At 51.1% G+C, this 13619-nt stretch overlaps 1 protein-coding gene across 3 annotated transcripts in view; it reads left to right on the top strand.

Annotated features, from left to right (window-relative positions):
• The window catches only part of sez6b (seizure related 6 homolog b), a 1051857-nt gene that overhangs the window by 994210 nt on the left and 44028 nt on the right, over positions 1–13619 (top strand). For all 3 annotated transcript variants that reach the window (XM_038814277.1, XM_038814276.1, XM_038814278.1), the window contains one exon: positions 13261–13455. In XM_038814277.1, coding sequence (XP_038670205.1) covers positions 13261–13455 — 195 coding nt within the window. The remainder of the gene's footprint in view (positions 1–13260; positions 13456–13619) is intronic.

Raw genomic sequence — 13619 nt, 5'->3', positions numbered from 1 at the left:
ATGTTCCAAGATACTGTTGGGTCACAGGTTCAAAAAGAAGTCAAAAGATTGTAAAACATCTTCAAAAGTTGCAGATGGGCGGAACGGTGGCCCAATGGTTAGCACTGCTGCCTCATAGCGCAGAGGACACGGGTTCAATCCCAGCCCCGGGTCACTGTCCGTGTGGAGTTTGCACATTCTCACCATGTTTGTGTGGGTCTCACCCCCACAACCCAAAAGATGTGCAGGGAAGGTGGATTGGTCAGGCTCAAAAATTGTCCCTTAATTTAAAAAAAATAGCAGATTATTCAGCGATGTTTTGCCTGACAATGGTATCATCTGCAATCAGCCTAATTGAATTAAGTACCTTGCTGATTGTTCTGCCTCAGATTTTTAAAATTTAATCCTACGCCAATGCTATATCTGAGGAATCTGTTTCACCAGTAACTCCAGCGGTGAGATTGGTACGGGCCATGGGTAAGGTACATTGGGGTTGGCAGTGAAGAATTGTGATTCATGGCTGAAACGTTTTAGGGTGTGTGTGTGTGTGTGTGTGTGTGTGTGTGTGTGACTTTAAGTGATCAGAAGACTTTGGGGATGTGGTGAATGTATTCACCAGAATAAGTTGTCTGTTGAGTACTGTAATATGATCCCTTTTCCATCACCAAAACACCTGAAGAACTCGATGATAGCCGTCCGGGTCAATGGGCACGAGACCCCTTGTCTTTTCGACTCCAGGAGCAAAGAGAGCTTTGTCCACCCTGACACGGTAAGGCGCTGCTCCCTCCATATCTACCCCACGTCCCAGACAATCTCCCTTGCTTCCGGATCACATTCAGTGCAGATCCGGGGGTACTGTATCGCTAACCTCGCGATACAGGGCTCTGAGTATGCCCGTTTTAAACTGTATGTCCTCCCTCACCTCTGCGCCTCACTACTGCTTGGACTCGACTTCCAATGCAGTCACTGAAGCCTGACCCTAAAATTCGGTGGAACCCTACACTCCCCCCTCACTGTATGTAACCTCGCGACCCTTAAGGTCACCACCCCCCCCTCCCCCCCCCCCCCCCCCCTTCGCTCTTCGCGAACCTCACCCCCGACTGTAAGCCCGTCGCCACCAGGAGCAGATGGTACAGTGCACAAGACATGATTTTTATCAAGTCGGAGGTCCAGCGACTCTTGAGGGAGGGGGGTCATCGAGGCAACCAACAGCCCCTGGAGAGCACAAGTGGTGGTTGTCAGGACCGGGGAGAAGAATCGGATGGTAGTGGACTATAGCCAGACCATTAATCGCTTCACGTAACTTGATGTGTACCCCCTCCCTGCATAGCGGAAATGGTCAACCAGATCGCACAGGACCGGGTGTTCTCCACAGTAGATCTGAAGTCTGCCTACCACCAGCTCCCGATCCACCCAGAAGATCACCACTACACGGCTTTTGAAGCAGCCGGCCGACTCTTCCACTTCCTCAGGGTCCCGTTCGGCGTCACTAACGGTCTCGGTTTTCCAGAGAAAGATGGACCGAATGGTGGACCAGTACGGGCTGCGGGCTACATACCCGTACTTCGACAATGTCACCATCTGCGGCCATGATCAGCAGGACCATAACGCCAACCGCCAGAGGTTCCTCCAGGCTGCCCAAATCCCTCAACCTCACATCTAACAAATGAAGTGCGTTTTCTGCACAACCCAGCTAACCATCCTCGGCCCAACCCCGACAGCATGCGCCCCCTCATACAACTTCCCTTTCCCCACAGCCTCATGACCCTCAAACACTGCCTGGGTCTCTTTTCCTCCTACTCCCAGTGGGTCCCCAATTATACGGACAATGCCCGCCCACTTACCAAGGCCACTATATTCCTCCTGACGGCTGAGGCCCGTGCGGCCTTCAGCCGCATCAAGGCAGATATTGTCAAAGCCACAATGCACGCGGTGGACGTGCCCATCCCTTTCCAGGTAGAGAGCGATGTGTCAGACATCGCCCTGGCCGCCACCCTCAACCAGGCGGGCACGTCAGTAGCCTTCTTTTCTAGAACCCTCCACGCCTCCGAGATTCGACACTCCTCTGTCGAGAAGGAGGCGCAAGCCATTGTGGAAGCTGTGTGGCATTGGAGGCACTACCTAGCCGGTAGGAGGTTCACCCTCGTTACCGACCGACGGTCGGTTGCCTTTATGTTCAACAACGCACAACGGGGCAAAATAAAAAATGACAAAATCTTGAGGTGGAGAATCGAACTGTCCACCTATACTTTATAGAACAGTACAGCACAGAACAGGCCCTTCGGCCCTCGATGTTGTGCCGAGCAATGATCACCCTACTCAAACCCACGTATCCACCCTATACCCGTAACCCAACAACCTCCCCTCACCCCTTAACCTTACTTTTTAGGACACTACGGGCAATTTAGCATGGCCAATCCATCTAACCCGCACATCTTTGGACTGTGGGAGGAAGCCGGAGCACCCGGAGGAAACCCACGCACACACGGGGAGGACGTGCAGACTCCGCACAGACAGTGACCCAGCCGGGAATCGAACCTGGGACCCTGGAGCTGTGAAGCATTTATGCTAACCACCATGCTACCGTGCTGCCCCACTTACAATATTAAGTATCGTCCTGGGGAGCTCAACGAGCCCCCAGATGCCGTGTCCCGCGGCACAAGACGACCGACTTCGGTCTATCCACATTGACCTCTGTCACCCAGGGGTCACTCGGCTTATCCACTTTATTAAAGCCTGCAACCTGCCCCACTCCACCGAGGAGGTCAGGGCCATGACCAGGGATTGCCAAGTCTGCACGGAGTGCAAGCCGCACTTCTACCAGCCAGACAAGGCCCACCTGGTAAAGACCTCCCGGCCATTTGAGCGCCTCAGCATCGACTTCAAAGGACCCCTCCCTTCCACCAACCGTAATATATACTTCCTGAACGTCATTGACAAATACTCTCGCTTCTCCTTCGTTATCCCATGTTCCGACATGACCTCGGCCACTGTTATAAAGGCACTGCACAGCATCTTCACAGTGTTCGGTTTCCCTGCATACGTCCACAATGACCGGGGCACCTCGTCCTTGAGTGATGAGCTGCGTCAGTACCCTGCTCAGTAAGGGCATCGCCTCGAGCAGGACTATGAGCTCCAACCTGCAGGGAAATGGGCAGGTGGAGAGGGAGAACATGACGGTATGGAAGGCCGTACATCTGGCCCTCCGGTCTTGAAGTCTCCCTCCCCTGCTGGCAGGAGGTCCTCCCCGACGCCCTCCACTCCATTAGGTCGCTCCTCTGCACAGCCATGAACGAGACCCCTCACGGCCATTTGTTTATCTTCCCCAGGAAGTCCATCTCCGGGGTCTTGCTTCCATCCTGGCTGACAACACCGGGACCTGTCCTTCTCCGGACAGCCATAAGACCGACCCCCTGGTCGAGATGGTCCAGTTGCTGCATGCCAACCCCCAATACGCCTACGTCGCGCACCAAGACGGATGGCAAGATACGGTCTCCCTCCAGGACCTGGCCCCTGCTGGATCCCATGTCAACGCGCACCCCCCCCCCCCCCCCCCCCCCCCCCCCGCATACGGCCCCCCCCCCCAACCCTTTACGCCCCCCCGGGGCTTCTGTATTGTCCCGACCCTATGCTGCCGCCATCCACCTCCCCCTTACCACTATCCACCACCACCCTGCTGCCATCCACCTCCCCCTGTCTACCCCTACTCCTCAACCGTCCCCGACACGCCGGACCAAAGCTCCAATCGACATGCTCCCGGAATCAACAGCTACATCGGCAGCATCCGCCGCACCGCCAGGGCTGAGGAGGTCCAATAGTATAGTCCAGCCTCCAGACAGACTGAACATTTGATCACCCCACTTCACCCCCACTGGACTTCATTTTTTTAACAGGAGGTGAATGTGGTGAATGTATTCACCAGAATAAGTTGTCTGTGGAGTACTGTAATATCATCCCTTTTCCATGTAGTGCACTGGAACCCTGGTGGGCTCCGCCTCTGGCTCCACCCCCCCGGACGCTATATAGACCGGCCGCCTGGGGGGCGGCGCTCAGTTGTTACACCGATCTCAGGCAGGCAAGTTCTTGTGTAATAAAGCCTATGTTCTCTCGCTCTCATCGTCTAGTAGTGGATTAATGGTACATCAGGGGAGAAGATTTGTGCGCCAAGTATCGACTTCTGGTGAAACTTTTAAAATGTCAACAACGGGCCCGGAAGAGGAAGAAGCTGCAAAATGGCCGTGCCTCGAATCGCAGCTGTGGAGCAGTAAAATGGTGTTGGCCGGCCGTGGGACGGGTTTGAGTTAGGAGGTTAGAGTCTCACTGGCTGGGAGCTCAAAAACTTTGCAATTCACTGGGCTTCTATTTGAACAGGGGTTTTCTGCATTTTCAATGATATCGCTTTCTTATGTTGCATTCCGGGGGCCACATGGAGGGGGCACCAAGTCGTAGGTGGAGTGTGCGACGAACGTGCAACTGCGTTTTCAGCCTGACGGATTTTTAGAAGAAATAGTTCACAGGGCTGGCTTTCTTGGAACATTAAAAGAGTTATACCTCACCCTGCAGGCTGCTGGCTGAAAGCTCTGCTTTGTTGAAGCTGCTTCCACAGGGATCCAGTGGCGACTTTAGCTTGAGCTTAACTGCGGCCTATTTTTCTGCGGCCAGGACCTTCTGTCTCTGCAACTTTTCAGGTGATTTTTTTCTGCTCCTTGCTTCTTGATTGCGGATTTTTCAGAGCAGGTATTTGTTCCTGGCCTCCTTTTCTTGGTTTCTTCAGTCTTTTTACAGAGGGTGTGGATTTTGAGCTCCAGCTGCCATCATGGTTTGTTGAGCTATCGCTACCCATGAAGTGTACTGCTTAGACACCATAAACCAGTCTCCTAGACGTTACCAGGAGGTCTCTATTAACATTACTGAACTATTTACAGTAGAGGGTACAGGTATGGAGAAGACTCTATGGTATGTCCTTGTGTGTTGCTACTTTGCTCTACACTGCTGATCTGAGCTCTAGGTCATGTGCCTTCTTACATCACCAATGGACAATTCTGTGCTCAGTTCCTGGTGTTGCCCTTTTAAGACAGAAATGAGGACGAATGTCTTCTCTCAGAGAGTAGTGAATCTGTGGAATTTTTTACTACATGGGGGTGTAGAGACTGGGTTGTTATGTATGTTCAAGGCTGAGGTAGGGCAGCATGGTGGTGCAGTAGTTAGCTCTGCTGCCTCACGGCACTGAGGACCAAGGTTCGATCCCGGCCCCGGGTCACCCGCCGTGTGGAGCGTGCACATTCTCCCCCTGTTGGCGTGGGTCTCACCCCCACATCTCGAAAGTTGTGCAGGGTAGGTGGATTGGCCACGCTAAATTACCCCTTAATTGGAAAAAGAAGAATTGGGTACTATAAATGTATTTTGATTCATGTTCAAGACTGAGATAGACGGGTTTTAATCAGTGAGGGAATCAAGAGTTATGGGGATAAGGTGGGAGAGTGGTGTTGAGGATCATCACATCAGATCAGTCATGATCTCACTGAATGGCCGAGTTGACTCGATGGGCGAATGGCCCACTCATGCTCCAGTGTTTTATGGTTTAATCCTTGATGTGCTGAACAACTCCACTCCAGAAGATATATCAGAGAGATGTAAACCAAGAGGGAGAAAGAGAATGACGATGTTAGACAACGTGAAATTGTAAATTGGAAACTTTTACAAGCGACAGAGGAGGAATGTGCAAAACCGCCATGCATGGAGAACAGAGGATTTGCCTTAGGTGCATCACTATGCTGTTGGTACCATGCCTTTGTCTGACAGCCCAGCCACAAAAAGTGAAAGATTTACATCCCAGTTTTAAAGTAATACTTTCAGACACAAATTCTCAGTAATCTTGTGACCCATTCCCGGTCTTATGGGTTCTGCTTTACTCATGACCCCAGCAGCAATGTACTCAATGATGAATATTCTTTTCAATTCAAAATTGCTTCAAAACTTTAGTACAAATTTGGGTCGGATTATGTGATTTATATTTGCACCCAGCTTCTATCTTTCAGGCAAATTGCCCTCTGGGCACGTGCGGTGCCACATTTGTCGTTGTCAAGTTAATCACATCAGCTCAGGCTCACTTTGATTGGGACTAATTTCGGGCAGATAGGGACCCCCTACCTTGGAGACACCCTCCCGATTTCACCCACAGCGTGATTTACAGACGGGAGGCATGCTCGTCAGCCTCTACCAAAGTGGGGCTATTGATATACCTTTAATTCACAGTGAGGCAGAGAGAGCGAGTGAACAGTAGGCTTTAATAGTCATGAACTTGCCTAGCCAGAGTCAGTTGTACAGATGAATGTCGACCACAGGCGGCCGGTCTATATATGGGCCCGGTGAGGGCGGAGCCATACCGGGGTTACAGTACAGTACCTGGAAGCATTTCATATCACCACTTCCAGGTCATAGGTTACAGTATCATGCATGCATTATAGTGAATACATTCACCACAGCTATCATTCTGGGGGCAGATTTACGAAGTGCCTTGGGGGAGGGGTGGATTGTTGTCCTGGCGGAAAGAGGCAGCTGATGAGCTGTCTCCAAGAAACTATGTTATCTGTTACGATCAGGTGAGGAGGGGCCAAATGGCTCCCCTGTTTTCCCACTCCTCGTTTAACCGAGGCAGAGTTTTTGTGAAAAGGGTATTTCTTTCTCGTAATCTTTATTGGCACAGTAGCAGCAGTGTGTACCATTACAAGATGTACGGCAGGAACTCATCCTGGCTCCTTAGGCAGCACCTTCCAAACCCACAACCACTACCATCTGGAAAGACAAGGGCAGAATATACATGGGGACACCACCACCTGGAAGCTTCTCTCCAAGTCACTCAGCAGCCTGACTTGGAAATATATCACCGTTCCTTCATTGTCGCTGGGTCAAAATCCTCGAACTGCCTCCCTAATAGCACGCTGGGTGTACCGACACCTCAAGGACTACAGCAGTTCAAGAAGGCAGCTCATCACCAACTTCTCAAGGGCAATTAAGGATGGGCAACAAATACTGGCATAGGCAGAGAAGCCCACATCCTGTGGAAATGAACTTTTAAAAAGACAGTAGTACACGATCAATTTCCTTAAAGAGACCCTGTCTGCAGCAGGGGTGTCCCTGGGTGATCACGGTCAGCAAAAAGGATTTGACAGCTTGTAAGTTGAATTGGAGGGAGAGGATGGAAGGATGGGACCAACTTAGGTCTTCTTTCATCAGTTTCTCAACCCCTTGTCCATTTACCACAGAGAAAGCAGAAGTTTAAAATACACATGACTGTCACAGAACTGTACAAACAAGATCGTGAGTATGCCATTGTCCCTAGTGACTTAATCAGTACATATCTGGGAATTCTCCATCTGAGCCAGAAACCCATTGTTAAAGTCATTGGTTTTAAGGCATTCCCATTGTAGCTTGTTGAGTTCATGTCTGGCAATCCTTTATTGAATATCCCAGGTGACTGCTTTGATGCCTTGCTAATGGGGACAGGACGTGTGTGTCACTCAAATTCTCCTGAGGTTATTGTCCTTGATGTGTCTTTGCAGATTGTGGTAAACCACTGTTGCACTGTTGTGATGTATGGTAGGACCTGTACTACAGGTACGATGGTAGTCCCTGCCTGCTGGCTCCGCCCAGTAAGCGGAGTATAAATATGTGTGTCCTCCATGCAGCAGCCATTTTGCCAGCTGCTGTGGGAGGCCACACATCTTAGAGCAATAAAGCCTCAGTTGTATTCAACTCTCATCTTTGTGCAATTGATCGTGCATCATAGATGTGGGGCGGGTCACAGGGAGAATGTACAAACTCCACACAGTCACCCAAGGCCAGAATCGAACCCGGATCCCCGGCGCCGGGAGGTAGCAGTCCTAACCACTGTGCCACCATGTCGCCCCTTGGATTCAGAGGGTGGTGTTTCTGACCACAGGTTGCCTATTGGTTTACACAGACTGTACTTACTGTGAACATTAGAGTATATATTAGACTTTATAACTTGTGTTATCCTTGTGAATCTGTGTATATTTGTACAGGTATAGTTGTGGATGAAGGAGTATTGTAATATAGTTCATCTGTTCTTGTCTAATTTTTTTTAATAGATTTAGAGTTTTTTTCCAATTAAGGGGCAATTTTAGCGTGCCATTTCACCTACCCTGCACATCTTTTTTGGATTGTGGGGGGGTGAGACCCACACAGACACAGGGAGAATGTGCAAACTCCACATGCACCGTGACCTGGATCCTCAGCGCGTGAGGCAGCAGTGCTAACCACTGCACCACTGTGCCGCCCATCTGTCCTTGTTTAATAAATGTTTACTTTTTGTTTAAAGTGCATCAGCAGACTCCTGTGACTCTGTTCAGTAGCCACCCTCCACATTTCTGAACAAATAATAAAAGTTAGGGTCTACCTGGCCAGATTCCACCCTGGGATCCGACTTGTCCAATAGTAACAGCAGCTGGGATCGTAACAAATTGAATACAAGAGTAGAGAGGTTATGCTTCAGATATGCATGGCATTGGTGAGACCACTTGAGGAAATGTGACAATACTGATCTCCTTGTTGAAAGGAAGATGTAAATGCCTTTGAAGCAGTTCATAGAAGGTTTACTAAAATATTGTCTGGAATTGGTAGTTTGTCTTATGAGGAATGGCAGGATATGCTAGGAGTATCAAGTAAGAGGTGACTTGATTGAAACATATAAGATCCTGAGGGGTCTTGGCAGGTTGGATATGGGAACGATGTTTCCTCTGGTGGGAGAATCTGCCCTGATCTTATTGAATAGCAGAGCAGGCTCGAGGGGCCGAGTGGCCTACTGCTACTCTTAATTCACATGAACACTTGAGAGTATTAGATTTTAATAGTAAACTACAACCTCTTCCAGACATTGTCAGTTAAATGATTCACTTTTACACTGTGCCCACTGACATTCCAGTTCATTTGAAGTGGAATATTATCATATTATAGAAATGACTATTTAAGGTACAAAGCTTTATATCCAGATAAACGTGGCATTGGCTGGCAAAGCCACAACTTGTGAAGTGAACCAAACCATATCTAGCCTTCACATATACAAATATGTTGTTTGAACTGAGGGGCTTCTTTTGGTTTCTGCAACCTGTCTGGTCAGTCTATCCAGTTTCATGTCCAAATTTGTTTTTGGACCCCTCGTCTTATTCCTCTGTGAATCTCTCCCACTGTCACCATTGACATAGTTTATTCATTGTCATTTCCTCAATTTTTAGCCCTCTCGCAGTTTTTTCCCCATCATGCCCTGCAACAATTATCTCAACTGCAAATCTGCAAATCAAATGGCAAAATGCCTCCAACGTCAGCTCATTCTAACTCATTCTCAAAGGATACGCAGAGTAGCTGCATCACTACAAATGAGAAGTTGTGTACACTCAATAGTCAATGAGACTATTTATATTTTGATCATGGGGGGGGACTTTAACACAGTGCTGGACCCCGGGCTAGACAGATCGAGCTCAAGGACCAATAGGAGGCCGGCAGCGGCAGAAGTGCTGAGGGGGTACATGGAGTAGATGGGAGGAGTAGACCCATGGAGGTTTGGTAGGCCGAGGGCGAGGGAGTATTCCTTTTTCTCCCACGTCCATAGAGTGTACTCCAGAATTGATTTCTTCGTGTTGAGCAGGGGGCTGATCCCGAGGGTACGGGAAGCTGAGTACTCGGCCATTGCGATCTCTGATCATGCACCACATTGGGTGGATGTGGAAATGGGGGAGGCGCGGGACCAGCGCCCGCTGTGGCGGCTGGATGTGGGGCTGTTAGCGGACGACGAGGTGTGTAAAAGGGTCCGGAAGAGCATTGAGAGCTATCTGGACTTGAATGACACGGATGAGGTGCAGGTGGGGACGGTCTGGGAGGCCCTGAAGGCAGTGATCAGGGGAGAGCTGATCTCCATAAGGGCACACAGAGAAAGAAAGGAGAGGCAGGAGAGGGAGAGGCTGGTGGGGGAGCTATTGGAAGTGGATAGGAGATATGCGGAGGCACCAGAGGAGGGGCTGCTGGGAGAACGGCGCAGCCTGCAGGTCAAGTTCGACCTGCTGACCACCAGGAAGGCAGAGACGCAGTGGAGAAGGGCACAGGGCGCGGTCTATGAGTATGGGGAAAAGGCGAGCAGGATGCTGGCACACCAGCTTCGCAAACGAGATGCGGCTAGGGAGATCGGGGGAGTGAAGGAGAGGGGCGGGAAGGTAGTGCAGAAGGGGCAAGAAGTGAATGGGGTCTTTAGGGATTTTTACAAGGAGTTGTATCGGTCTGAGCCGCCGACGAGGAGAGGGGGAATGGAGGACTTCCTAAACAAATTGAGGTTCCCAAGGGTCCAGGAGGGGCTGGTAGAAGGGCTGGGGGCGCCAATAGGGCTAGAGGAGCTAGTCAAGGGAATAGGTCAGATGCAAGCGGGGAAGGCGCCGGGGCCAGATGGGTTCCCGGTGGAATTCTATAAGAAAAATGTGGACTTGGTGGGACCGGTACTGGTACGAGCCTTTAATGAGGCGCGAGAGGGGGGGGTTCTGCCCCCGACAATGTCGCAGGCTCTGATCTCCCTGATATTGAAGCGGGATAAAGACCCCGTGCAGTGCGGGTCCTACAGGCCTATCTCGCTTCTGAACGTGGATGCCAAGTTGCTGGCAAAGATCCTGGCAGCTAGAATAGAGGATTGTGTGCCAGGGGTAATCCATGAGGACCAGACGGGGTTCGTGAAGGGGCGGCAGCTCAACACGAACGTGCGGAGATTGCTGAATGTAATTATGATGCCGGCAGTGGAGGGGGAGGCTGAGATAGTGGTAGCGCTGGACGCGGAGAAGGCATTCGATAGGGTGGAGTGGGAGTACCTGTGGGAGACGTTGGAACGGTTTGGGTTTGGGGAAGGGTTTATTAAGTGGGTGAAGTTGCTCTACTCGGCCCCGACGGCGAGTGTAGTGACAAATGGGAGGAGGTCGGAGTATTTCGGGCTCCACCGAGGGACCAGGCAGGGATGTCCCCTATCCCCCCTACTTTTCGCACTGGCGATTGAACCGTTGGCGATGGCACTGAGGGGTTCAGGGGGGTGGAGAGGACTGACTAGGGGAGGGGAGGAACATCGAGTATCGCTGTATGCGGATGATCTACTGCTGTACGTGGCAGACCCAGAAGGGGGAATGCCGGAGATAATGGAACTATTAGCAGAGTTTGGGGACTTTTCGGGGTACAAACTAAATTTGGGCAAAAGCGAGGTTTTTGTGATACACCCGGGGGACCAGGGAGAGGGTATTGGGAGACTCCCCTTCAAGCGAGCAGGAAAGAGCTTTAGGTACTTAGGGGTGCAGGTGGCAAGGAACTGGGGGACCCTCCACAAGTTGAACTTTTCCAGGCTGGTGGAACAGATGGAGGAGGAATTTAAGAGGTGGGACATGGTACCGTTGTCGCTGGCGGGGAGGGTGCAGTCAATCAAAATGACGGTCCTCCCAAGGTTCTTGTTTTTATTTCAGTGCTTGCCCATCTTCCTCCCTAGGGCCTTCTTCAAAAAGGTGACGAGTAGCATCATGAGCTACGTGTGGGCGCATGGCACCCCAAGGGTGAGGAGGGTCTTTTTGGAGCGGAGTAGGGACAGTGGAGGGCTGGCACTACCCAATCTCTCGGGGTACTACTGGGCGGCAAATGTGTCAATGGTGCGCAAGTGGATGATGGAAGGGGAGGGGGCAGCTTGGAAACGAATGGAGAGGGCGTCCTGTGGCAACACAAGCCTGGGGGCCCTAGTAACGGCACCATGGCCGCTCCCCCCCACGAGGTACACCACGAGCCCGGTGGTGGCGGCCACCCTCAAGATATGGGGGCAGTGGAGGCGACACAGGGGGGAAATGGGAGGTCTATTGGCGGCGCCAATAAGAGGGAACCATAGATTTATCCCGGGGAACATCGACGGGGGATTTCAGAGCTGGTACAGGGTGGGCATACGGCAGCTGAAGGACCTGTTTATAGAGGGGAGGTTTGCGAGCCTGGGAGGGCTGGAGGAGAAGTTTGAGCTCCCCCCGGGAAACATGTTCAGATATTTACAAGTGAAGGCATTTGCTAGGCGGCAGGTGGAGGGGTTTCCCCTGCTCCCCAGTAAGGGGGCGAGTGACAGGGTGCTCTCGGGGGTCTGGGTCGGAGGGGGGAAGATATCAGACATCTACAAGATAATGCAGGAGGCGGAAGAAGCATCAGGGGAGGAGCTGAAAGCCAAGTGGGAAGGGGAGCTGGGGGAGCAGATAGAGGACGGGACGTGGGCGGATGCACTGGAGAAGGTCAATTCTTCCTCCTCGTGTGCGAGGCTGAGCCTCATTCAATTTAAGGTGCTGCATAGAGCTCACATGACGGGGACAAGGATGAGCCGGTTCTTTGGGGGTGAGGACAGGTGTGTCAGATGTCTGGGAAGCCCAGCGAACCATGTGCATATGTTCTGGGCATGTCCGGTGCTGGAAGGGTTCTGGAAGGGGGTGGCAAGGACGGTGTCGAAGGTGGTGGGGTCCAGGGTCAAACCAGGATGGGGGCTTGCGATCTTTGGGGTCGGGGTAGAACCGGGGGTACAGGAGGCTAGGGAGGCCGGAATACTGGCCTTTGCGTCCCTAGTGGCTCGACGAAGGATATTAATTCAATGGAAGGACGCGAGGCCTCCAAGCGTTGAAACTTGGATTAACGATATGGCTGGCTATATTCAGCTAGAAAGGATCAAATTTGCCCTGAGAGGGTCGGTACAGGGATTCTCCAGGCGGTGGCAACCTTTCCTTGACTTTTTAGATCAGAGATAGACGTTCGGGGTCGTGGCAGCAGCAACCCGGGGGGGGGGGAGGGGAGGGAGGGAGGGAGGGGAGGGGGGGGGCAGCAAGGGTCGTGGGGGGACATGCACGACTGTAACGCGGGCAAGTCTGCTCGCTGCTCATGTCTGAAACTGTAGGCTGCCTTGTTTGTTAAGTTGTTGTCTGGGGGGGGGGGGGGGGGGGGGGAGGGAGGACTGGTGCGCGCGAGGGAGGGATATTTGCCTAGAGGGATTGTGTTGTAAATAATTTAAAAATTAGTAGGGGTAAATGTTTGTATGGAAAAACTCTTTCAATAAAAATTATTTAAAAAAAAAGAGACTATTTATATTGCTCTTTCTATATTACGTGCTTAGATTGGTTCTTAAACAGTGTAATTTACAGCATGTGCGGTTCTATCCAAGGAAGTGTGCTAAAATATCTTTTCTTTCAAATTTACTACAACTGAAAATATCTTCGGTGTTGATTTTTGCAGCGGAGATGTTTGAGCCTTGTCACAACCCCGGAGTGCCTGACAATGGTTACCAGACCACAGAGAAGAAATTGTACCAAGCAGGGGAGGCCTTGAGGTTTGCCTGTTATGATGGCTATGAATTAATTGGGGAAGCCAGCATCAAGTGCATTCCGGGACACCCCTCGGAGTGGAGCAACCCACCTCCATTCTGCAAAGGTAAAACTTGCCATACCCGATAGAGAAAGCTACCAAGTCTTGCATCTTTTAAGTATTGGTTTTATAGGAAAAGGGTGCTTTGTCAAAAATGTTAAGAACACTTTATTCACTTAGATTGAGTTTGTTATTGCATTGACTGTGTGCGTTTCATGCATATGTCACAG

This window comes from Scyliorhinus canicula, chromosome 12 (assembly GCF_902713615.1).
Source record: "Scyliorhinus canicula chromosome 12, sScyCan1.1, whole genome shotgun sequence".
NCBI lineage: Eukaryota > Metazoa > Chordata > Chondrichthyes > Carcharhiniformes > Scyliorhinidae > Scyliorhinus > Scyliorhinus canicula.
The sequence above is the reverse complement of the archived record's forward strand: the minus strand, read 5'-3'. Positions and strand labels throughout refer to the sequence as shown.